Source organism: Arvicanthis niloticus, chromosome 1 (assembly GCF_011762505.2).
Source record: "Arvicanthis niloticus isolate mArvNil1 chromosome 1, mArvNil1.pat.X, whole genome shotgun sequence".
Classification (NCBI taxonomy): domain Eukaryota; kingdom Metazoa; phylum Chordata; class Mammalia; order Rodentia; family Muridae; genus Arvicanthis; species Arvicanthis niloticus.
Window position 1 is genome coordinate 38,475,021 of NC_047658.1, and position 27,255 is coordinate 38,502,275.

Below are 27,255 nucleotides of genomic sequence, written 5' to 3' on the forward strand. Positions count from 1 at the left end.
TCATCTGCAAAGTATGATAATTTGCCCTCTTTCTTTCTATTCATATCCCCCCCCCTTTAAATCTTCATACTGCTTCAGATAAGACTTCAAGAACTAGGCAGAGGCAGGCAGATTTCTGAGTTCAAGGCCAGCCTGGACTACAGAGTGAGTTCCAGGACAGCCAGGACTACACAGAGAAACTCTGTCTCGAAAAACAAAACAAACAAACAAACAAAAAAAAGATTTTAAGAACTATATTGAGTTTGAATGGAGAATGGACACACACACACACACACAACCTTGTCTCATTCATTCCTGACTATACTGGAAATGCTTTGAATTTTTTTTTTCCCATTTAGTATAATGCTGGCTGTATGTTGTCTATCACCTCCACTATGTTCAGATATGTCGCCACATTACCAGTTTCTTCAGAGATTTTTTTTTTTATCATGAAAGTATATTAAACTTAGTACAAGGCCTTTTCTATATCTGCTGCTGCTGTAAGTTCTGTCATTAAGTCTATTGTTGGTTAAATTCATTGGTTTCTGTATGTTGAACTATCCTTGCACACATGGGATAGAGCCAATTTGACCACAATGAATTATTTTTTATGTTTGTTGAATTGTGTTTGCAACTATTTTATTGAATATTTCATGTCTATGTGTTTTCAGAAAGATTGGATTATAATTCTTGTTTTCTATCATTGTCGTTTCCCCTGGGGTTCAAGTCTTGGTGTGATGCTGGCTTTGGAAAGACTTCAGTAGTGATCCCCCCTGTCTTCTCGGAATAATGTGTGAAGCCTGTTTTTAGTTCTTCAAGGAGCTGTAGAATCCAGCAGTGACTCCATCTGGGTTTGGGATTTTTTTCAACTGGGGGTCTTTTCATTACTTCTTCTCTTGTCATGGTTTTCTCATGGTGTAATTTTGTAGATTGTGTCTAGAAATGTGTCCATTTCTTTTAGGCTGTAGTGGTTTGAATATGCTTGGCCCAGGGAGTGGCACTATGGGTGCTGGGCACTGACCTCAGGTCCTCTGTGAGAGCAATAAGTGCTCTTAACCATCTCTCCAGCCTCATGCTAATTTTAAATAAAGACCAGGTATTGACAGTCAACAAGGTGATGCATATAAAGAATTAGGTACAAGACTGTCTGTCTCTCTTTGATGGTAAATATCCTGAAAGGGAAAAGTGTTCACTATACAACCTGGCCTCAGACCTCCTCAGTGCTCTGGCCCTGCCCCTGTTAAGCATGTGACTTAGACTGAGATCTTGTCACTGCTCTGCCACCTGTCAATCAAGTCCTCATTTGCTGAATACAAGCACCCCATCATTTAGCACCTTAATCTCTAGTCCTCTTCCCAGGACTGTAAACCACAACCACAAGCTCTCAGTTTATTGACCTACTTCTCTTCTAGGCCAACTCAGGGTCTATTTGCCATTGGTTTAATTGTCTACTATGTAAATCAAACTATTTACCCAGCTAAATCTTGCTAATTAACCATCATCTGAATTCTCAATATGCCAAAATGTCAAAGACAAAAATTAAAACAGCATAAAAGCATCTACAATGCACAGCCCTTAATTACAGCACTTGGAAGGCAGAAGCAAATGGGTCTCTGAGTTCAAGGCCAGCCTGGTCTACAGAGTGGGTTCCAGGATAGCCAAGGCTACAAAGAGAAATCCTGTCTCAAAAAAACCCAAACCAAACCAACCAACCAAACAAACAAACATCTAATACAGAGGCAGGCATTTTCTTTATCTCTCATATCTCAGAGCACAGTGTTTAGTTGATTACAAATAGAACTTTGTAATTTTATAATTTTTACATATAAAGAGGGTTTAGAAATCACTACATATACACAAACACTTAAGTAGAAGGGTAGAAAAAAAAACCTGAGGCCTAGAGAGATAGATTCTCAGTGGTTAAGAGCACTTCCTGCCCTCTTCTGGTTTCTACAGGCTCTGCATGCACATGTTGCACATACAGACAAGCAAATACACGTGCATGTGTGTGCATGTGAACACCTACCTTTATGTGAATTTTAAAAAAGAAAAGCCTGAAATTAAGTTACAAAGAAAAATACAAATAGTTAAGGAACAAAAAACATTTAGGCTTTTTTTTTGACCACTGAAAAATATAAATTACAACCCAAGAGGTGGATATGATAGCGGGTCCCCAACTGTCTAGGGATCACAGGATGGATGTGGCTTTCTGCACTGGATGGGGTCGGGGGTCCAAAGAGCCACAGCCTCCTTGTTATCTCACTGTGAGCACCAGAAGGGAGTGAAGTTTTCAAGTGCAACTTAAACTGGTTGACATGGAAACCAAGGTCCTCTTTCTCCCCTCTTCCTATGTACCAACTACAGGAGGTTTTAGCACAAATGTTAGGAACTGTTGTCCCATTTGCCTTTCAGGACTATAAAGCCCAGAGCTACCGAATAGACACCTGCCCCCATGCCTGGGAGAAAAACTAAACAGGCTGTGTTTCTGGAAAAATTGGGAGTTTAGAGATAGAATCCAGGATGCCACACTGAAGGCAAGCTGTATTCCAGATAACCGAGCCCACAGAAAATTCTCTCAAAACCCAACAGGTACACACACAGACCCCTTCTTTCTTTCTTCTCCACAAGCGACAACAGTTTTTGTTTCTGTTTTTGCCTTGTTTTCTAATCAAAGGGAGCAGAAGTGTGCTAATCAACAGCTTAGCTTCAGAACTGCTGTGAGCAAGTAATCAGCTGGGACCCAGCTTCTGGTGGCTTCCTGTGCGCTTGGCTGCGTTCCCCAGGGTGGGAACATTAGAGCGGTTCCCACACATCTTGGCTTTCTTTGGAGCTCAGCCGGGCACACCTGACTCTACTTGCATGGTTCCAAGGAGAGGAATCCCATCTTTCCCTCCTTCCCATGAGAAAAGTTCAGGCTGGGACAGCATCAGAGAGGCCCAGTGAGAACGGGAATGCTTTTGTCAAAAAGTTTACAGTGAGCTCTCTAAGCACAGCTAAGCTAGGCAGCCTGACCCCTGCACACCCAGCCTCCTGAGAAAAGCACAAGGGTGGAGTCAGGCCGGCCGGCCCCACTACTCACTACTGGCTCTGGGCTTGCTGCAGAGCAATCTGTCCTCTGGAGTGTGTGTGTGTGCACTCACAGCGGAGCATCTGCCAGGCTCAGTCTGAATTCCAAGCAGCCACTTGCTGGCCTAGTCATGGACCCCTCTGTCTGTCCGGCTTCTGCATACTTATGGGAGGAATAATTATATGTGATTCCCTGGGGCCTCCATGAGCTTTTGAATGCAGGCAGGCCTTAGGTGAAGTTCTCTGTGAGAAACATGAAAAGCTTCAGGAAAATAATCTGTCTCTGTGCATCGTGCCTGTGATTATCTGTATTTCTTTCTCTTTTTTTTTTTTTGTTTTTAAGTTTTAAAATTAAAGCGCTCAGTGCTAAAAGCTTAGTGTGTTCCCATTGTAAGCACCTGCCCCACAAGTTGTACAAAATATACCCAGACAGCAAGTTCTCAGTGCAAAGGAGATTTATCATTATCCACAAGGGACAAGTAGGGGAGAGGGTGCACCTCTAGATTGCACAAAGGCAGACAACAGGTGTCACTGCAGGAGTGGGTTTGGGGGAGAAAAGAAAAAGTCTATTCGAGGGTAAGTTGGCAAGTCCCGATTGGACCTGTCAGCTACTGTAGTTAAATAATGAGTTTTGGTTGTTGGGGAATGAGTTAGCAGCCAAACAGGGTAATGGACCTTAGGTCTAGCTTTAAGAATGTAATCCAATGGTTTAGCACGGGAGAGGGAAGAGGAAAGAGGGCAAAACATGCTGGCACCATGTTTGCCATGCTTGGGCCTATCGGCAAGCCCTTCACCCAGCACCTGCATTGGATGGCTACAACTGCCTACAATTCCAGGGCCAACTGATGCTTCTGGCCTCTATAGGCAGGTGCAACTATCCTCTCCCCAACACACTCAACATACATATAGTTAAAAACAATAATGAATCTTAGTTGAATGTAGTAGTAACACATGCCTTTATTCCCAGCACTCGGAATTCAGAGGAGCCAGGTGGACCTCTGTCAGATCAAGGCCAACCTGGTCTACAGAGTGAGTTCTAAGACAGCCAGGAGAGAGACCCAGTCTCAAAAAAACAAAACAAAGAAACTACTAATCATAAATAAAAGTTATAAATTGGAGAAACAGCCAGCTTAGCAAGTAAAAATGGTGACCACATAAGCCTGGTAACCCGAGACTGATTCTCAGAACCAACACAGAAATAAAAGAGGGAACCAACTCACAACGTTGTTCTCTGACCTCCAAGTGTTCAGCGTCCACAGATGCACATACATGCGGGTTTAGAAAAACTTGTCAAAGTTATTTAGTTTTGGCACAATACTGGGGTTTGAACCCAGGAACTCTGTGAAGTAATTCTCTGTGCACGTGTATGTGCACTTGTGTAGGGGGGCAGGTAACGGTACACTTTTGTTCAAGTGTGTGAAGGCCAGCAGTCCATGCCAGGTATCTTCAATCAATTTCCACCTTATTTTTTGAACAAGGTCTCACCAAACCTGGACTTTACCGGTTTGGCTAGATGGATTGGCCTGCCTATGGCTCCCCAGTGCTGGGATTGCAGATGCACTGCTACACCTGTATTTTTGTTTTTTGTTGTTGTTGTTGTTTTTAATGTGGGTTCAGGGGTCTAACCCAGGTTCTCCTGCTTGTGCAGCAAGCACTCCCTTCAGTGAGCCATCTCCCCAGCCCATGAGCCACTGCTTGATAGTAAGCTTACGCCACTTTCCTACCTGACTCTGCAGTTAGTCTCAAAAAGGCATTCTGCTTACTGGAGTGGAAGGCTAAAGGGAGTCTAGGAGTATTAGGCTCTCCAGACATGACTTGTGATAGCTCAGGACTCACACCTGGAAATACTGATGGCATTTACTCCATTAATGTCACATTGGTATTGACTCCTTTAAGGTCTCATTGACCTTCTGATTCACTTCCCCAGAACTGCCAGGTCCTGTTGCCCCCAGGCCTCACTACAGCTGTTTCCTTTCTCTGAGGCTCCCCTGAGGTGCAGACCAGGCTTCTGCATGGTTGCTGTCAGTCTGATGAGCTATGGCTGCTCCAGAAGGTCAGATTAAAGCCAGCAAGCCTGTGGCTCTGGCTTTTCTCTCCCCTTCCAGGAAAGACTTGGCATTTGGCCTCCCTAGCGTGCAGCTCTCTGGTGAGGCAGATGACCCCACCCAGAAGGTTTATGCCATGCTAAGGATGCAGCCCATCCCGACTGACAGTCTAAGGCTTGTTAGTCCTATGAGACCACTTTGAAAGCCCCCTCCTGTGTACTCTGTTGTGTTGTTCCGGTTTGACCACAACACTTTATACTAGCTGCCGGCTCCCATTCTCCCCATGGGAGATTGCTTCCCATCCAAGACAGCTGCAGCCCACAAGCTTCACTTTACACCCATGTCATCTAGAGATTCTGGGCTGAAACACCACGCTCAGGTGGCAGACTAGGTAAAAGCTTCCATGATCTATGAAGTAGTCCACAGGGGTAGATCTCAAAGTCACCGAATGCAGACGTGGTCCAGTGTGATGGTGCCACGGCCTTGGGAAGTCCCCGGCTGAATCTGCTGCGGTCTCTCCCCTTCGAGCTCAGCGCTGAGAACATGGTTAATAAGTAGTCATTGAGTGATTAGAAGGCGGGTGTGTGCGCGCGCACGTGTGTGAGCCTTATTTAAATCAAAAGCGCTTGTGGTTTTAATCAACCCTGTTTTCAGCCTGCATGCTCAGCAGGATGTCCAGTAATCAGTTAAAGGGGAAAGAATGAGTCTCCTGTGGCCGGTCCCTCCTTCTTCTTCTTAAAAAGTAACATGGTTCTTGGTTTTCCTTTCATGGCTCATTCGTGTTTGTCTCCCCCCCCCCCCAACTGCTCTTGTTTCATTACTGGTTTTATTGACCTCTGTTTTATTGACATCTGTTGGAGGCTGATTGTCATTTCCAAAAAGAGACTTGGAATTTTGCAATCTGTGGCTGATGGCTCCAACGATCTTATCCTCTCCACTAGGAGGAAGACTGAATGCACACATCCCCTGTGCTGGCTTTAAGCTTTTCCACTAAACTCATTTCTGCAGAGAGTAGAAACAGAACGGTAGAACCGTTTCCGCGGAGTTGTCAAGATCCGCTTTTTACCACTATTTGCATTAATCTTGAAACCAACCACTTCAACCTGCTTCTACTTTTCCAGGGGCCAGTAATAGTCTCCTCAAACTCTCCTGATTCTAGAACAAAGAAATTGTCCTCTCAGTAGGTGAGCCACCAATCCTACCGCTGGGGGGGGGGGGGGGTCTCCTCCAGGGGGCGTGGCTTCATTTCATTGGTTCTTTTTCTCCTGACTGCAAAGGTAGCAAGAGAAGGCTTACCTGTTCCCCCTTTCATTTGTGAATGACAAACTGAATGATGATGAAACACAAATGAAAAATAGACACTCCTGGGCCCAAGGAGGAGGTGGCCGAGTGGTTAAGGGTGCTTGCTACTCCTCCAGAGGACCAAGTTAAAACACCCAGTACCCACAACCACCTATAATTCCTGTTCCAGATCTCCCTCCTCTTTCTGGCTTCTGAGGGCACCCAAACTCATATGCACATGTCCACACAGACACACACAAACACATAATTAAACGGGAAATAAATCTCTAAAAAAGGAAAGAAAAGAAAAAACGGGAAAGCTCCTCAGAGCCACTTTCTTGGCTCTGCGCTACCACCATTAGGAGTGAAAGCTCACTTAGATCTCTGGCTGGTCACTGTGTCAACAACCAACCCTCCCCAGAATTGATGGGTGCTTTTAGTGTTTAAGCGGAAGTAATAAAATTTATTTTGAGAAACATGGCATGTTTAAAAATATATCTCTATCTCCATCCAGTCTGTTCTCCTGTAGTGTTTACAGCCTTCTAGCTGCATTACACAGAGAACTTGGCATCCGTGTCTATTACTCGTGTATCCACTGATTGCTGTGCCCTTACATATCCCTTTTCAAAACTAATCTTGGCTGGAGAGGTGCTCAGTTGAGAGAGCTGACTGCTCGTGCAGAGGACTTGGTTTCGGTTCCCAGCATCCACAGGGCAGCCCACAACCTCGTGAGTAACTTGACTTCCAGGGGATCTGAAGCTGTGACCACCACAGGCACCAGGCGTGCACATGGTGAACCTACATACTGCATGCATTCAGGCATAAAAATATGTAAAAACAAATAAGCCTTCAGAGAGGACTCCACACGCCTCCTACAGAGTTTCGGCAATTATTTTTATTTTTGAATTTTCATCTTTATAATTTTTTTTTGTAATTCGTTTATATTTTTATTATAAGGTAGCCAACTGTTCTTCCCGTGTATTGCTTACAAATGTCCTGAAAAGAAATTACTATGTGGTGTAGATTTTTTTTTCCATTTCTATGCCGTAGAAGACCAAAAGTCTAGAGACATCCCTGCCGCAGAAAATAATTTTTTAAAGTAACTGTTGAAGAGCAAGCTGGTATCCAAAGGCAGACCTGGAGAGGCCAAGCAGGTTTTTTTCCTTTGGGGCTTTTGCTGATCTGTGATGACCCCTGTGGAAGGGGATCCTAGGTGACCTGCCAACACTGGGACCTTGGAAGAACCAAAGGAAAGGAAGAGAAACACAAAATGCAGGCCAGAACCTGGAAAACAAGGTGCTAAAATTCCAACAGTAGCTGGATGTGGGTGTGCCCCCAGGTGCAGGGCTTGCCTAGTCATTCATCCCCAGAACCTCAGAGTGGGGAGGGCTGCCCGATAATAATTAATTATATTACTACTAATAATGAACTCATTATTTAAAAAACAAAGACTGACACACTTGATTTTTAAAATGTATTTGCTTTTGTGCCCAGGATGTTTTATTTATGCACAGCACGCACATTCTCTCCTCTGCTTTGGGAGGTGGACCTATTCAGAGGCAACCTGATTGAATTAGTGTGGAGGGGGAGAGCAGAGAGATAGGACCTTAGGAGGTAAGTAGAGGAAAGGATGAGACATTTCTGTGTAAGCTATTCATTCCTCTAGTCTAGGAAGCAGCATCCCTCAAGGTGGAAGGCCACTAGCCCCAGCGGCTAGCATCCTCCCTCTAGTTCCCATGGACTCTGCTCATAGAATAGTCTCTTCATTAAAGAAAGCCTCCATGGATTCCGCTAGGATAACTATTCCGTCTGCTTCCTGCAGAACCATGCACAAGAAAGTTAGTGGAAACATCAGAAAGCCAAAATATGAAAAGTAAAGTGGATGGGAAAAATATACAAGGCAAATAATCAGCCAAAGATGATGCAGCCGTATCAACATCAGATCAACAAACTGTGTGGTTCTGTATCAGCATTTGTCACTGCTAGCAAGGGACTCGGTTCCATGAGGAAATTACACTTCTCGACTCTTATGCATAACATAGCTTTACAGCAAGAATTTTAAAACTGTAAGAAGGAAGAGTAAGCTTACATGCAATGGCAGAGATTGAGTAACTAAATACAGCTGGGAGATAGAACAGTTAGTTCATGAGGCTGATAGGAGGTTCGAACACCTGTTCCGTGTGTGCTTGAGAAGCCAGAGTGCTCTTAAGTTCTTAGGTTCAGTTTCAGAATTGTTCTATTAATGAAATTAGTCCTATAATTTGGAAGAAAACTCAAAGCCAGGTGGAGTCTCTAGCAAACATGTTTAGTCTACTAAACATGTAAGTGAAAAACAGTGCCAGTATTTCATAAACTCTTCTAGACAGTAGCAAAGAGGAGATGTATCCAACTAATTTGATAAAGCCAGTGTAACCGTGGCAGATTCCAACAACCCACTCTGAGAATGCAGACTTCTAAGCCATTTAAAAAAAAAAATGCAAGTCAGTATCAATAAAATCCAATTACATTTGTAAAGAGATATATTGTGATCTGCTTTTCTTGCCATATTTTGGATTAATCGAATAATTTTACATTGTTTTATTTCCAGCATTGGCTTCTTAGCCAAACTCAGCCATGGCTAAAGGGTGGCAAATGCACCAAATGTTTCTGGTTCAGTTTGAACTCACATAAAACGCCACGCTCACTGCTGATGATGCAAATGCATAGTTTCTATCCTAGCTTCCCTCAGCTGTGCTGGGGAAGAGGGGGTCCTGTACCTCTGTGTATTATGAACTCCTTTTTTGGTGATGCATCAGAGATAGGAATGTTTGGGGTTTTGTTTGTTTTTTTGTTTTGTTTTTCTTTAAGATGCCTTAAAAAAATTAAGAAGCAGAAAGAAAGGGAGATTTCTCTGTCAGCAAAGTACCTGCCAAGCAAGCATGGAACCTCAGTTCAGATCCCCCAACACTCATAGTTCAGGGGGCGCTCTAGACACAGTGACACATGCCAGTAACCTTGTGTGGGGGAGGCAGAGATAGGAGGGTCCCTATGGGGCTCACTAGCTAGTCTGACCAAATTGGTGAGCTTCAGATTCAGTGAGAGACCTTGTTTTAAAAACTCAGGTGGAGAGCAACAGAAGAGGACACCAGACAGAGACAGTCTCCCACAGAAAGAGAGAGAAAGTGGGAGAGAGAGAAAAACCAAGAGAGGGAAAACCCCTACTCTTCAATATTTACCACACACCTGCCATTTCCTGCTGCTTTTCTTTCTTCTTTTTCTAGATCCAAATTCTCACCTGGTATCATTTTTTCCTCCACTTGAAGAATTCCCTTTCCCTTTCCTAAGACAGGTCTCCTATGTAGCCAGTAACTAACTGGCCCATAACTCACACTCCTCCCACCTCAGCCTCCCAAGCGCCAGAATCACAGGTGTGTTCCTTCGCCATCGCTTGGCATGCTGGCAGTAAATTTACTCAGCTTTTGTTTGATATACTTGTTAGTACCTTTATTATAACCCATTTTGGATTAGATTTAGAATCTGGTTTGGCAAAATGTTTTGTTTAAACTCAGCACTTTGAAGATACTACATCTTCATCTGACCTGTGTTGTCTTTGGTGGAAAATACTTGCATTTGCCATGTGAATGCTACTTGCGTCTGAGCCAACTAGTATGCTCACACACTTCCCTGCCCACATTATACAAACTCGCAAGTCTGCTGTATACAAAATGAGTAAACAGACGAAAGGTGCATTTCCATATTCCAGGGACACAGGAGAACACCAATCAGCTTTTTATTGCCTCTCTAGTAAACATGAGAGGATGCCCAGGAACCCGCCAGGCATTTGAGGGAGTTATCCAATATTAAAGCCGACACCAGCTCTAGCAAAGACTAAACTTGGCAAGGGAAAGGGGCAACTCAGGCAGCAAGTGGAAACTAGAGAGTTATGGAAACAGCGGCAGTGGCGGTAAAACAGGAGCCAGCTGCTGTAGTTTTTATATGAACACGGGAAGATAAATGTCTTCAAAACCTAAATATGAGGCAGAAATAAAAAAAATATATCCAAGCTAGAGTCCAGCTGAGTGTAGCAGCATACCCCTGTGGTCCCAGCTGCTCAGTGGGCTGAGGCAGGAGGACCATTTCATTCCATGAGTCCAAGACTAGCCAGAGCAACATAGTGAGGTTTTGTTTTTAAAAGAAAAAAAATTAGTAACTAAATCAGACAGTAAATTAGAGACATTACCCTCAGAAAATGAGATGAGGCTATAGAAGAAATGCTGACTATTGACTGGAGGACTTGTGTTAGGACAGGAAGGGAAGTGGGGAGCTGAGCATGTGCGGGCTGGTGTGAGAGAACTGGGTTCTCACGTCCGGGGTGGGAAAGCATCGGGCAGTATTTGAAGTCAAGGACAGGGAGCAGTGCAGGAGAACATTTGGAATCTGGGATAAATGCCAGGAAAGGACGTCCAGAGTATTTAAAGGAAACTATATGTTGTGGTCAATGGGATTCCCAGAAGGAGATGGGAACCAAGAAAGGGCTGCTCTGTGTTATAAACCTCAGAGCATCATCTGGTTTTTCAAACTGTTAATTTACTCCGTTCCAGATAGCTTTCCCGTGGGATGTGATGACACATCCCCATCATCCCAGAACTGGGAGGTGAGGACAGAAAAGTGCCAGTACCCAAAGCTTACGTAGGGCATCATCTCAACCCCACACCTCAGGAAATAAAAGGATCATTGGGTTAACACTTGGAGGCAGAGCACCTACCTGTATGTGCGAGGCTCTGGGTTCCATGGCATCATCACAAAATTAATGACTGAATTAGCTAATTAACAAACTGTCAAACTTAGCAGGGCTGCTAAGGAAAGCACCAATCATACTGGTATGTTCAGATAAAGCTTGTTACCCAGCACAGACAACAGTGTCTGAAGCAAAATTTTGTTTTCCTTGGTATGTATTCATTTCTACTGCTATGATAAAATACTGTGACAACAGCAACTTAAGGGGAAAAGGATTTATCTTGGCTTACAGTTCTAGAGGGACACAGTCCATCCTGGTGAGAAATGTGGCAACTGGCAAGAAAAGTTTGGAGGCCTATGCAGGTAGCTGGCTGATTCTGCCACAATCTGCACATGGAAAGTAATGCAAAATGAGCAAGTGGAGCTAGGCTGTAGGTCCCCAAAGCCTGCCCCCAATGCCATAGGAACTTCCAGCGAGGTTCTGTAACTAGCCCAAACAGCGCCACCAGCTGGAGACCAAGTATGCAATGCATGAGCTTATAGCAGGCACCCTTCATTCAAACCACATTTCCTTCAGTTGTACATAACCCATCATGCTCTGGAAATATTTAAGGAAGAATTCCAGAAGCTTGCAGTTCCTATGCTTTCAAGTGTATGCTGTTCTGAGCAGGGTGATGACTCCTGCTCTGCTTCACCCAGGTGAAATCCTGAGCCTTCCCTTTGTCCACTGAATTCACACTGGCTACACTCCCCTCGTGTTAGTCCCATAGTAAGTGGCTTAGGCTATCAAGTTAACTGTCTCACTAAATGAATACAGTGTCTGTGTTCAGCGAACTGTTATCTTGTTAATAGAGGCCCCAAAGCATAAGAAGAGTGGGGCTAGTGATTCACATGCGCCAAAGAGGCGCCAACAAGTGCTTCCTCTAGGTGTGAAGGTGACGTTCTTCACCCTCGAAAGAAGAGGTTTGTGGAGGTGGCTGTCTTCTACAGTAAGAATGGCTTTTCCAGCCATAAAACTGTGAGAAAGGAAAACATTTACCCATGGGAGTTATAGCCACAGCACAAGCTGAGTTCAGGTGGTGATGGCATCCAACATGAGAGTGAACACACAGGAAGAGCTATGCCTCCACGGAACAGGGCTATCTGCAGTTCCCAGCATCCACTGGGACTCTCAGGCCATATTTCTACAGATGCCTCACCCAAATAATTGGGAGTCTGGAGTTTTTGGATCCTTTTGGCATTTGAAACAGCATTGTTCAGGGATTTAATGACTACAAAATCCAGGGACAGTGAGTCAGTCAGTCTCTGTCTCTGTCTCTGTCTCTGTCTCTCTCTCTCTCTCTCTCTCTCTCTCTGTGTGTGTGTGTGTGTGTGTGTGTGTGTGTGTTGCTGTATATGCCCTCCTCCAAACCATTTCCTCAGTGTCCCTTACCTTCCTTCCTCTTTCTTGCCATAAAGTGGATTTAAAGTGCATTTTAAACTATGTGTTAGGCTTATTGAGTGAATGTTGCTATAGATAGCAACTGTGTGTTTATAATATATACACAGTAGTTTTGGATAACGGACTTTTTGAGTTATAATTTGCACATCATAAAAGTGACCTTTCTCAGGTGTTCTTGTGGGGTTTTGGCTTTTTTCATTTGGTTGGTTTGGGTTTTGTTTTTGTTTGTTGTTGTTGTTGTTGTTTTGTTTTTTTTTAAGACAGGGTATTGTGTCGTTGTTGTTTTGTTTTGCTTTTTTTTTTTTTTTGAAACAGGGTATTGTGTAGTCATGGCTGTCCTGGAACTTCTATAGACCAGATTAGCCTCAAACTCAGAGATATACCTGCCTCTGCCTGCCAAGTGCTAAGATTGAAGGCATAGGCCACCACAGACATGGCATACACCATGTGTAGCCCAGACTGGCCTCAAACTCATGATCCTCCTTCCCCATCCCCCCCACCCCCCCCACACACACACACTTCAGGTGTATATATTCCTATAAATAGATGTGGGTAGCCTTTTTCATTCTTTTTACCCACATCTTTGTGCTTAAACTTTGTGATTGGTTCCCTGGACCCCAGAATTTAAAAACTGTTCATTGAAGCATTAAACTGGAACTTACATACTTGATTTTCTAGCCCTTTCTTCTTTTACTGTATTTCAACTAAAGTACTTCTTCCTGCATGTGTTAGGTCTGGGAGTGTGGGAGATTTAATAGAGTCTTAATTGTTAATAACTTCTTGTATAGGCAAGAAAAAATAGGAATTCAAACTCTTAGCTCATAGCCGTAATGCAACAGAACCTCTTCCCCTCCGTGTCCCATGTTGTCTTGTTATAAATTCCTCTCTCGGTGATCTTTAAGGTTTACTTCAGAAATCTGGGCAAAGAAAAGCCTCTTTACTGCTGGTGATCCCAACCTCAGTCCTCTCTTAATAGTGGCTCTTTCTTTGAAAATAGGAATAATCCTGTTTGCTTGTTGGGAATTTAATTCATCCAGGGGAAATGCATTGGGAAGATAATAGGTGGAGATAAAGCTGTTGACTGGCAGCCTACAGTGGCATTATCCAGGGATTATCCTTGGCCTCTGGCAATTACAGTCACCCAGGATCCACTGTTGGCACCTGGAGGCAGCCTACTGCCAGTGCCAGCCCCAGCGTGTGAGCAGGTGAATTGGACTGTCTTCTGTGAACTCACAAATCTGACATCAAAACAGCCAAAGCAGACAGAGTGGGGATCTCTTGAGACCCCTTCTGGGAACAGCTGTGTAGTCCTAGTTCAGTCTTTGTCATAGTGAACTTGAACAGGCTTGCTGGAGACCCTGAGGACTCAATACCTTCTAGTTAAGTGCTTTGCTCAAAGCAAGGCAAGCCCTACAACTGCCTGTAACAAACATTCTGTTGAGTGTGGGCTCTGGCTGACATGGAGTGGCCCTGGGTGTGTTAGCCTTCTCTTGATTCTTTTTCATCTTCTTGTCTCACTTTCCCAGTCAGATCATGACCTCTAGGGAATGGCAAATGTAAAGGCCCCAGGGAACTGCATCCTTGCACATGGGGAAGGGTGCATTGAGCAGTGAACTGCATCCTCACACATGGGGAGGGGTGCATTGAGCAGTGAACTGCATCCTTGCACATGGGGAAGGGTGCATTGAGCAGGGAACTGCATCCTTGCATATGGGGAAGGGTGCATTGAGCAGTGAACTGCATCCTCACACATGGGGAGGGGTGCATTGAGCAGTGAACTGCATCCTTGCACATGGGGAAGGGTGCATTGAGCAGGGAACTGCATCCTTGCACATGGGGAAGGGTGCATTGAGCAGTGAACTGCATCCTCACACATGGGGAGGAGTGCAGTAGGTAACTCTTCTGTTGAACTTGAAATGAAGAAAACATGCCTTCACCTCCAAAACTAGGGCCTTGGAGCAGGTCTTTCTGCTGATGTGCTTGCTGAATCCCCAGCATCTGACCTGACTGACTCAGTGACAGTGGGGACTAGAGAAGGGACATATGCAGGGTTTGATTATTACAGGGACTGGATTTCCCAGGTGACTCTGTTTATTTCCCTGACTACGTTGGGATGCAGCATGGCATGTGTGGCTTCTGACATTATGTGGTGAAAGCTTTAATTAACATCTTAGTATCTGACCCAGTGGTTCTGCTTGAGGAAATCCACTGAAGAAAGTTGCCTATCCTGTAGCAAGTGATAGTTCAAGTAAGTGTGCTGACTTTAAGAGACAGGGTGGGGAAGGGGACAAATGCTCTCATATAATCCATGCTAAGGGGTTGGATAAGATGTGGTTACAGGACTGGGAAGATAATTCAGTCAATGAAGGGCTTGCTGTATAAGCATGAGGACCTGTATTTGATCCTTAGTAACCACATAAAAAGCCAAGCAGAGTAATGCAGGCCTGTAATCCTAGAACAGGGAGAAAGGAAAAAGAGAGAACCCCTGGGGCTCACTAGTGCTTAGCCTACTTGGCAGGCTCTAGGCCAGTGAGAGCTTGTCTCAAAAAAAGTCAAGGTTGATGGCTCTTGAGAAACAGTACCCAGTGTTGGACTCCTTGCTGCCTACCTCCCACAGGTACATGTGTGTGTGCATACACACGTGCATGCACACATCTGCAAGCACACACACACACACACACACACACACACACGGGGGGGGGGGATAGTTATTCATGTAGTGAAATCTTTTCCTTAAAGAGAAAAACTCTGATGTTTTTAGCTATTAATTTATTCATTCTGAAAACATATGTTGAACATCAATTATTTGACGAACACTTACCACATACTGAAGCTGATGCCCATGTGAGAACAGCATATTCCTACAGTGAACTAGTAAATAAATAACTCCTGAATGCAGCAAATATCATGTAGCACTAAGTGGGACACACAGCACAGAAGTATCTGTACATGGAAATGCACGTGCATAGGAAGTAACCTGAGAAGCCCATGCCAGAGCAGTTACAAATGACTTTTATTTTCCCTTTTAGGTGCTTCAATATTTAATAACCTGTCTTAACCTAAGTAGCAGAAAATAAGTTTTTAAAAAAAGAGTCATCTTCAAATTCCTCTCATGTTTTAAGCCTTGTACTTGTTGCCATATGTCTGGAATAGTGTTCTTCTGTTAAGATTTATTTTATTTTATGTGTATAAGTGTGTAGACTGGTGCACATGAGTACAGGTGCTATGGAGGCCAGAAGAAGGCAACAAACAGTTCCTCTGGATACAGGCAGGTATGAGCCATACGACACAGTGCTGGGAAGCCAGCTTGGCTCCTCTCCGAGAGCAGCAAACACTCTTAGCCAGTGGGCCATCCATCTATCCAGCCCCTGGAACAGTTGTCTTCATGTCTTATGAAGGCAGGAAACTGAAAACAGCATCAAAGTACAAGAAAGAGGGGAGAAATACATTCAAAATTGACCTGTAACCTTAGGACAGGTTGTGTAGCTCATACCATGCTGTTGGGTTCCTGTGGCCCTACTTGGTGAAACTCATTTTCTGTGTTCCTACTTCTCAGCTCCATGATTTCTTAGCATATTGCCTGGTTCCCTCAGAGGTGCTCATAAATATCTTGCAGATTTAAGGAACATAACTACAAAGCAGATGTGAGCAAAACACTCCTTGTTCCCCTCGGCTCCCTGCCGATGCGACTTCCACAGTGTGCTTTGACGCATCTTTGAAGACCCATCATTTGTTTTGAGCAAACAGTTCAAGTTAATTTCCAAGCTTGTAAAGTGCTTGCAATTTCTACCAAATTGGAAAAGTGTTTGGCTCTTAATCACTTGCGAAGCCGCTCAGCTTCTCACAGTAGCGTTATGCAAGGTTAACCTATTACGGTTTTTACACTGACCGTCTCAGGCTGTGAGGGAACAAGCTCCTTTTAATACTGGATCTCGCTTCCAAGAATGTAGCCTGCAGGTACACTGAGGAAGACATGAAGGGAGCTGAGCATGGTGGGGTGCATCTGTAATCTCAGCGTGCAGCATGCCCAAATAGATGGCTCCATTGAGACCCTACCTTAAAACAAAATATAAAATGACATATTTAGCCAGGTGTGGTGGTGCACACCTTTAATCCCAGCACTTGAGAGGCAGGCAGATCTCTGTGAGTTCAAGGCCAGCCTGGGCTACAGAATGAGTTCCAGGCCAGCCAGGGCTACTGCACAGAGAAACTCTGTCTCAAGAAAGAAAGAAAAAAAAAAAAAGGAAAATGACATTTTGTCAGATTTTACTTGTCAAGTACCATGGTGGAAGTCCTCCTATGCCAGCTAGTATTCTGGTACATAAACTCGTTTTCAGTCTTCTGTAGGGGCAAAAGCTAAAGAACAGAGGTGACGCAACTCTGCTAAATGTGACCTAGCTTGTAGAAAGCAGAGCCAAGATGCACTCTGTGCCTGCCTCTCTGCTTCCCTCCTTATCTGATGCAAGCTGCATCATAGGTTGCAAGGTCACAGCCATTATGTGCAATTTTACCAATCGGAAGCAAACTAAGTGCCCACCCATGGGGGGACCATGTAAGTAAATAACATTCCCTCTCTGCAAGTCTGCAAGAGAATGACCCCATGGTGTACAGCTAGTGGAAATAGCAGGGCTCCTGGGGGGGGGGGCTACATGGGGTGTTGATAATGGGAGTGGGACAGTATGTGTGTTCATCTGTGCTTGAATTGCGATAAAATATGTGGGAGGTGCCGAAGAGATGACTCGGAAAAATTCTTGCTGAGTAACGCCCAGCACCCACCTAAAAGCCAGGTGCTATCGGTGCATCTGAAACAGCAGTGACAGACAGGTGCCTGGAGCTTGCTAGCCAGTTGGTCTAGCCAAGTCAGTGAGCTCTGAGTTCAGAGAGAGACCCTGCCTCAGACACAAACAAGGAGGGGGTGTAGTGAGGGGGGTCGTGACAAGAGCCATACACAGAAAATATGGTGGGTGTTTATGGTTTTAAGAGAATCATTCCAAGGGCCTGTAATAAAAATGAAGTCTTCCTTCTATTTCTAAGTGGCAGCCTCCCTTTTCCCCACTCCGGCAGGGTGGTGCCTGGGAGGGTTTTCCTCTGTTTCCTCCTCTACTATTGATCCTGAGGACAGCTTCTTTTGTTTGTCCTCCTGAAACTGCCTCCCAAAATAAGACTCTAATTTTGGTGAGTTGGCTTTTTTGTGGGTGTTTTTGGAGACATCCTATAGGACTGAAATAACTCTTGGCGAAATTATAGTTTACTGAGCCCTTGGGCTCTGTCCTTCAGTAACCACGGTCCCTCTATAATCACTGTTCATCACGCAGTAGTTAAAGAGCCTAGACTCCTATGCGGTTTGAAATAGAGCTTTAATTTGATCCTCAGGAGTTTGGGATGGATAGAGTCATTGCCACGGCTGTGCTTTCGACAGCTGTATGAGACACTCAGTGTCACAGTCAAGTGTGCACCTGTGAAATGTGTGAAGGGTCTAAGCCACCGTGTGTCTGAAGGAGCCAGACCCTTTGGAAGTCCACGAACTAGGGAAAGGTCTTCTACTACAGGTACAGGGACCCTGCCTGTGTATACCTCCTCTAATGCTGCCCAGGCCAAGCCAGCCACAGGTAATGCAGGGTCTGACATGGGGCCAGGCCTAATTCTGTCTTCTGTGGCTATGACAAAATACTTGAGGCTTAGTCATCTATGGTGATTAGCGGTTTGCTTAGTTCATGGTTCTAGAATCTAGGAAATTCAAGAGCGTGTTACCAGCATCTGGTGAAACCATTTTGCTGCATCAAAATGTGGAGAGGGGTATCCCACGGTGAGTCAGAGCTAGTGTGCTGGCTCTGCTCTCCCTCAATTCTCCTTACATATCTCCTCATGGGGCCTGACCCTCATTAGATAATCTACTCCTAGCCATTTCCCCAAATGCACCTCCAAATGTTATCATTATGGATTAGGGGATTATGTTTATAACATTTGAACTTTGGAGGGGACACATTTAAAGGATAGCAGGGGATCTGGGAGCTGTAACTTTTGGACTAGCCAAAACAAAAACATAGTTACAAATGAGTCAACCATGTAACAGATTACCACATCATGGCATTGTGAGTTGTAGACCAGCCCTGGCTATTACTCTGCCTTCCCCTCTTCTAGAGCCAGGGGGTCATGGGGGGTGGGAAGTGTTGGTACATTGATGAACATGAGTCCTCTGTGCAGCGATTTAGCGAGCCTGAGAGATGCCCATTGGAACAAAAGCTAAAGTTGTTTTGGCTAAGCTGCCCCCATTGCAAAGCAATCTCTGCACGAGTTTCTAGGGACAGATGCCCACCTTTGTGGCAAAGAGATGTCAGAATGGGTGAGGGGGTGACAGTCAAACTCACCCCAAAGGATGAGCACAGTACTACTGCTCCTAAACAGGGCTTGGTTCTCCTAAACAGGGTTTCTAGGAATACTGTTCAGGGAAGAAGCCCTAAAAGGGTGACCCAGCCCACAGGTGTCTGTCACCTGGCTTGTGTGTTTTCATGATATCAGGTGTCCAATGATGGTGTGGTGATGACTCAGTGCTAATGCGCTTGCTTAGTGAGTGCAGGCAAGGCCCTGGGTTCCAAGCCCAGCATCACACATGTATGTGCACACCCATAGGAGATACCTGGGAATGTCAGGTTAAGCATCCTACTTCTCTTCACACTTAGCATACCTAGCTACATGGCTGTTGTTTCCACTTGGAGGAGGAAAGTAGAGCAGGGTCCCCACCACCCCCATCGTAGGCTGGGTACCCTGCCGTCCTACTCTGTCTTCCCCATACCTGCAACATGCCCTCTGGTAGAGCCCATCTTGCCACTTACCTTTCTGTTTTCCAAGCATAGCTTCCTGTCCCAGCTTCAGCAGGTATTTTGTCCCCAGGACCTCTCTCACCTCCCACTCCCATACCATTACCTGGGCTGGCTCTAGACTAACAAGCCTGAGACCGAACTCCTTCATGCTTTAGAGTAGATGACCCAAATAGAATGGCCCTTGACTGCAACCTAGTGTCCCCATGGGAAGTCAACAGACAGGGATCCTTGCTCCATCTGCTACATAGTCTGCCCCAGAGGCTCACAGAGCTACCTATTGCTAGTTTGTGAGCATAGCATCTTCAAAGGCAGCTATGGTGAAGTGGGGCAGGGAGCCAAAGGACCCTCTAGGTCCAAATCAGAGTTCAAATCAGCCAGCCTCTCTCCAGCAGGCTCGGGGAATGCAGTTGGTTGGTGGTCTAGCTAGCCCAACGATGGCTGTCTTCTAACAGAAGGTCTAAGAATCTAGTAGTTGTTCAGTCCACAAGGCTAGATGTCTCAGCTGGTCTTCAGCGTATGCTGGAATCCCAAAGAAGAAGGCTCACCGATTCTGAGAGTCAACAGATTTGGTGACTCAGTATATAAAACTTTTGACAATGTGGAAAAATAAAGAAAATGCTGCTGCTGGTTGGTTGCTCCCACCATCTCTGGACCAACTGAAAAAGGAAAAGAATGAGCTCCCTGATAAAATTAGCTTCCAGCATCTCAGAAAATGACAAAGGGCAATAATGAATTCAGTGATTAAAATGCACTGGCTCCAGATGGTCACAGTCTCAAGGTGTCTAAGTGTGCTCTAGAAGAGAATCTTCTCTCCAGCAGTCACAGAGCTCAAGTTGTGGAAAATTAAACCAAGGCCCTCATTTATAAGGTTGGCTAAATTCTAGCACAGATTCAAGTCCCAGCCTTGGAAGGTTTCTTCATTAAAGTAAGGGCACATTGATTGGTAAAGGATGGAACCATGTAACTTGGGATAGAGATGGATGGGAGGACCCAAGAGAGGCTGAGAACTTTGGACCCTGAGATTCCAAAGGGCTTATGTCACCTGAGGAAGTGCTCTTTCCACCCTCAGTAGAAGAAATACTCTCACCTCCAGCCCCTGAAATATTGCCTGTTCCACTTTTGACTAAGGAAATCAATCCTTCGACATCTGCTAAACCAACAACGACTTTCCCTGAAGGAGATGCCAGATAAGACATTATTGATGTCCCTCTGCCCCTACCAATAGCTGCCTCTAGACCTACAACCAGGCTGGGAGGTGGAAAGTGCAGTCCATGAGGAGCTGTGCTACACTACTAAAGAGCTAAGTTAGTTTGCTAACGCATTCAAGCAGAAGTCTGGGGAAAAATGTGTGGGAATGGATCTTAAGGGTGTGGGGTAATGGCGGGAGGAACAAAACCTGGATCAGTCTGAGTTTATTGATATGGACCCACTGAATGGATTGAATATGTAAGGTCAATTAAAAAGGTGTCAAGAGTTTGTTTTTGAATGGTTAGCTGAAGCATTTGTCAAAAGGTGGCCTACTGAAAAAGAGTTGGAGATCCCTTGGCTTAGTGCTGATGAAGGGATTGCAAGGCTCAGGGAAATTGCAGTGCTAGAGTGGGTACACTGTGTAAAACCTAATCCTCCACAATAGGAAAGCCCAGAAGACATGTCCTTCACCAAGCCTATAAGCTGCAAAAGGGGCACCAGCACATTTGAAGAACTTTGTTCTCGACCTTTATCTTGTACCAAACCTTAGGGTCTGAGACATTGCTGTTCAGTTGAATGAATTAAATGCAATGGGTTTAATTGGGTCCTAAGGTAGGAGGGGCCAGGTGACAACACTGAATCGCCAAAGGCAAAGTGATTATAGTTATTGTAATGAGCAGCACAGACAAAGCAATGTCCATAATGGACTGACCCATGATGGTCAGCACGGGCAGTAGTTTTTATGTTGGCATGACTTGTATGGGCGTATGGTATTGGCTAATCAACCATGACATTTCCAGGAATGAAACAGATAAGCCTACTGAATTTTTGTTTGATCTGTTTAAGTGGGAAAACTCTCAAACAAATGAAAGAAAGGCTACATTGGATCATGGCAAAGGGGAATCTTGGCCAATGAACCAACTTCCAGACTTGAGCTAGTTTACAGACCTAGAACACCTTGAATAAAGTAACAACCAGTTTCCCCCTATGGACCTTGATAAGACACCCAAGAGTTTTACTGTTACTTTTTCTCCAGTCCTTCCCCAAAGGAATCTAGTGCTTTTACAATGGTACACTAGGAGAAAGGAAACAATCAGACTTTCCAGGGCCTATTGGATACTGGTTCTAAACTAACACTGAGTCAGGGAGATCCCAAGAAACACAGGGGCCCTCCAGTTAAAGCAGGGGCTTATGGAGGTCGGGTGGGTGATTCATGGAGTTTTGGCTGAAGTCTGATTCATAGTATGTTCAGTGGGTCCCCCAAACTCTCCAGTCGCAGAATGTATAATTGGGGTAAATATAGTTAGAAGCTGGCAGAATTCTCAAATGGTTTCCCTGACCTGTGGAGTGAGGGCTACTATGGTTGGAAAGGCTAAATGGCCTTTAGAGTTGTCTCTGCCAGGGAAAATAGTGAATTAAAAACAGAATCACATCCCTGGATGAACTGCAAAAATTACTGCCACCATTAAGGACTTGAAAGATGCAGGGGTGTTGGTTCCTACCACATCTTTTTTTTAACTCTCCTATCTGGCCAGTGCAGAAGGCAGGTGAATCATGGAGAATGACAGTTGACTATCAAAACCTCAATCAAGTAGAGAGTCAAATTGCAGCTGCTGCGCCAGATGCAGTGTCCTTACTGGAGCAGATGAACACATCTCCTGGTGCATGGCATGCAGCTATTGATCTAGCAAATGCCTTTTTCTTGGTACTTGTCCAGAAAGATTACCAGAAGCAATTTGCTTTCTGTTGTCAAGCCCAGCAGTACACCTTTACAGTAAGTCAAGGATATATTAACCTCCCAGCTCTGTGTTATAACTTAGTTCAACGGGATCTTGATTGTCTCTTCCAGAAAGTATCAGATTGGTTCACTATATTGATGACTTTATACTTGCTGGACCAAGTGAGATGGAAGTAGCAACCACTTCAGACTCCTTGATAACACATACGCACTTCAGCAGATGGAAAATAAATCCAACCTAAATTCAAGGGCTTTCTACCTTAGAAATTCTTACCTAAGAAATTCTACCTAAGAAATTCTTAGGAGTCAAGTGGTATGGGGTATGCAGAGATACTCCTAAGGTGAAGGATAAGTTATTGCACCTTGCCCCCTTCCCACCAAGAAAGAAGCACATTTAGTTGACGTATTTGGATTCTGGAGACAGCACATTTCTCATTTTGGTATATTACTCCAGCCCATACACCAAGTGACTTGGAAAGCTGTTAGCTTTGTGTGCAGCCTGGTACAGGAGAGGGCTCTTCAACAGGTCCAGGCTGCTGTGCAGGCTGCTCTACCACTCTGACCATATGATCCAGTAGACTCTATGATACTTGAGGTGTCAGTGACAGATAGAGATGTTGCTTGGAGCCTTCAGCAAGACCTTATAAGTGGATCAGAGAAGAGAAAGACCTTTGGGATTTTGGGCAAGGCTCTACCATCATCTGAAGACTACTGTAATCCATTTGAGAGATAGGTCTTGGCCTGCTATTGGGCCTTGGTGGAAACTGAATGCTTGATAATGGACCACCAAGTTACCATGTGACCTGAGCTGCCCATCATGATCTGAGTGTTATTGGACCCACCAAGTTAAAGTAAGGTGAACACAGCAGCAACCCATTATCAAATGGAAATGGTATATTTGTGATTGGCCCTGAGTATTTCTGGAGGGTGCAAGCAAGTTACATGAAGAAGATGCCTGAATACCATTGATTTCTACTCCCAATACAATGCCATCTGCTATAAGCACACACCTATAACCCCATGGGGTGTTCTCTTATGATCAGTTGACTGAGGAAGAGAAGACTAGGGCCTGATTTGCTGATGGTTCTGCACATGATGCAGGCACTACCCAGAAGTGGATAGCTGCATCATTACAATGCCTTTCTGGGACAACTCTAAAAGACATAAGCAAAGGGAAATCTTCACAGTGGGCAGAACTTTGGGCAGTACACATGGCCATACATTTGGTTTGGAAGGAACATGACCCTATATGAAATCTTATGTTCACTGATTTCATGGGCTCTAGGAAATCAATTGGCTGTATGGTCAGGGACTTAGAACAAGCATGATTGGAAGATGGTGAGAAAGATTTCTGGGAACAAAGTATGTGTATAGAGCTCTCCAAATGGACAAAGGATGTGAAGAGATACTTATATCCCATGTAAATGCTCAACAAAAGGTGACTAAAGCAGAGGAGGAGTTCAGTAATCGAGTAGATAGATGAACCATTCTGTAGACAGTGTCTTTCTCCAGTTATCCCTGTCATTGTTCAGGGGACCCATGAACAAAGTGGTGGCAGAGATGGAGGGTATGCATGAGCTTGATATGGACTGCCACTCACCAAGGCTGAACTGGCTAACAGCTGCTGCTGAGGGCCAGATCTGCCAGCAGCAGAGACCAACACTGAGCCCCAGACATGGCACCATTCCCTAGGGTGACTAGCCAGTGACCTGGTAGCAAGTTGACTACATTGGACCACTTTCTCTGTGGAAAGGATAACACTATGTCCTTACTGGGATAGATAGTAATTTTAGTTATGGCTTTGCCTTTCCTGCATGTAGTACTTCTGCCAAAACCACCACCATGGACTTACAGAATGTCTTATTTACCCTCATGACATTCCACACTTCTGACCAATGAATGAACTTCACAGCCAGAGAAGTACGACCATGGGCCCACGATCATGGAGTCCACTTGTATTACTATGTCCCCCGCTATCCTGAAGCGGCTTGCCTGATAGAAAAATAGAATGGCCTATTGAAGACACAGTTACAGCATCAATTATATACATGCCTTTAATCAGTGTCTAATATACGATACAGTTTCCCCCAAGTCAGGACCCACAGGTCCAGGAATCAAGGTGTAGAAAGGAAATGGTTCCATTCACTCACTATCACCCTTACTGGCCCGCTAGGAAAAAATTTCTTCCTGTTCCTCTGCCTACAGTTCTGCTGGCCTAGAAGTTTTGGTTCCAGAGTGTGTGGGGTGGGGGGAGGGTGCTCCTGCCAGGAGACACAGCAAACATTCCATTGTACTAGAAGCTTAGATGTCCCCCTGACCACTTTGGGTTTCTGATGCCCTTAAGCCCAGCAGACAAAGAAAGGAGTAACAGTGTTAGGAGGGGTGATTGGTCCAGGTTACTAAGAGGAAACTGGATTGCTTCTCTGCAACAGAAGAAAGAAAGATTATGTTTAGAGTGTCTGAAATATTTTGTGGTGGTTCTCAACCTTTTTTTTTTTTTTTTTTTTTTTTTGGTTTTTTGAGACAGGGTTTCTCTGTATAGCCTTGGCTGTCCTGGAACTCACTCTGTAGACCAGGCTGGCCTCAAACTCAGAAATCCACCTGCCTCTGCCTCCGCCTCCCAAGTGCTGGGATTAAAGGCATGCGCCACCACCGCCCAGCGGTTCTCAACCTTCCTAATGCTGAATCCCTTTAATACGGTTCCTCGTGTTATAGTGAACCCCAACCATAAAAATTATTTTCTTTGCTACTTCACTACTATAATTTTAATACTGCTATGAATCATAATGTGAATATCTGTATTTTCCAGTGGTCTTTGGCAATCCCTGTGAAAGGGTTGGGATCTGAACCCACAGGTTGAGGACCACTACTTTAGGGCGTCTCTTGGTGCTACCATGTCTTGTGATTAAAGTCAATGGGAAACTACGACAAGCTAACTAAGACAGGATTCCAAAGGGCAAAGAACCTTCGGGAATGGGTCACTCCACTAGGAAAAGAGTCAAGACCTGCTGAGGTGCTTGCCAAGGGTAGAGGAGATACTGAACAGGTAATAGAGGAAGGTACCAATACATACCAGCTAAGGCCACATGACCAGCTGCAGAAACGAGGAATATAACTGAGATGAGTGTTTGTCATACATTGTAAAGAATGTATTTGTACAGATATTTGTTCTCTTTCCTCAATTATCATGTAATATATTATCAATTTAAAAAATATCAGTGGTTATCATATTTAAGTTTGAGATACTGTAAGAACATCTCTCTAGGGACATCGCCACCTATTCTAAAATTTATAATGCATTTGTGGTTTATGAGGGATCGTTATATCATGTTAGGTGTAATTATGACATGGTTATTGTTTTCATTTGGAAATTAATCATGAAATAAGAAGATATGATTGTGTAAAGGTATAAAGTTGACAAGGAGTGGACTTGTGGTGGCTATTCTTGGTTGTCACCTTGACTATATCTGGAATGAACTAAAACCTATATGGCTGGGCACACTCATGAGAGGTTGTTGTTATTATCATTATCATTATTATTATTATATCATTTGGAGTGGGAAGACCCGTTTTAGTCTAGATCTTTCAGGGTCCAATTAATCAGATGTATTTACCTCCTTAAGTTTGTAACCTAGTTCGTGCCATGGGTTTTGAGTACTCTCTGAATTTCTACGAGAGGTTTTGGTAACTGGAGAGGCTTCAGTAGCTGTAATTGGCAAATTTGAAAACCTATTCCAGATACTTAAATTCATCCTTATACTTCTGTAGTTCTAGAACCACTTCTGGTACCAAAATCTGTATTAGTCAAGGTTCTCTAGAGGAACAAACTTACAGAATGAGTGTGTGTGCATGGGATAAACGTATCCTATATATTTATTTATATCCCATATATACCACTAATTAAAAATGGTTCACCTAGTCCAACAATGACTGTCTAGCAATGGAAGGTCCAAAACTCCATTATTTGTTCAGTCCACAAGGCTGGATGTCTCAGTTGATCTTTAGTACACACCAGAATCCCAAAGAAGTAGGCCCTAATGCTAGTGATGGAATGGACTTGCCACCAAGGGTGAGCAGGCAAAGAGAGCCAGCTTCCCTCCTTCATGTCCTTTATACAGGCTGCCAGGAGAAAGTGTGGCCCAGATAAAAGGTGGATCTTCCCAGCTCAAGAGATCTAGATTAAAGGTCTATTTTACTACCTCAAATGATCGAGATTAAAAAAATGGATTGGAAGTGGTAGGAACACTTAAAATAATTTAATCTAGAAAGATTCCTCACAGGTGTACCTATCTACTTGGGTTTTAGTTCATTCCAGGTGCAGCCAAGTTGACAACCAAGAGTAGCTGTTACACCGGATCAACAGGTGGGTGGGAAATGATGTAACGACAGAGAGCCTGCTGTAGGGGTCAAAGCTAGGCAGCATCTGATTCTCTTATGGGTGACGGAGGCTGCTGCACATGCTCAGTGGTCTGCAGATGTATCCCAAGCTTTGGGGGATGATGATGGTTTTGGTGCCTTCCAGGAAAGTTGAAAGAATGGAGCCTCATTTTATATGGCACGGCCGAGCACCCATACCGCACCTTCAGTTCCCATCAGTCTCGCTCTCGGATGCTGGAGCTTTCAGTCCCGGAGCAGGAACCTCCCAAGGCTGCTGGACCACCAACCCAGGCGGAGACTCCAGAAGATGAGGAAGAGTACACAGGTAATAAACCTGAGTGAGAGGAGATGGGTAGCCTCCCAACTTCACTTTCCACTGTAGCTCTCAAAGGCGGGGCCCTTTCGGGCAAAAAGTGGGGTTTTGGTTGTAGGTCTTCCCTTGCCTGGAAGTTGTAATAATGACAGTAATTTGCACTCACACAGCTCCTTCCATCCAAGGCTCTCCTAATACTTTACAGACCAGTAAGTATACTTCAAACCAGTAAGTATTCTCTGACCTTTCAGGCTGGGCCACTGGGCTCCTTCCAATATGCCCAACCAGAA

At 44.5% G+C, this 27,255-nt stretch overlaps 1 protein-coding gene across 2 annotated transcripts in view; it reads left to right on the forward strand.

The window, feature by feature from the left end:
- Pcsk6 (proprotein convertase subtilisin/kexin type 6) overlaps positions 1 to 27,255 on the forward strand; it is a 185,885-nt gene that overhangs the window by 133,224 nt on the left and 25,406 nt on the right. Inside the window, exons 14-15 of one of the 2 annotated variants that reach the window (XM_034507496.2) lie at positions 26,798 to 26,977; positions 27,136 to 27,174. In XM_034507496.2, coding sequence (XP_034363387.1) covers positions 26,798 to 26,977; positions 27,136 to 27,174 — 219 coding nt within the window. The remainder of the gene's footprint in view (positions 1 to 26,797; positions 26,978 to 27,135; positions 27,175 to 27,255) is intronic. The other variant, XM_034507503.2, reaches the window with a different exon arrangement.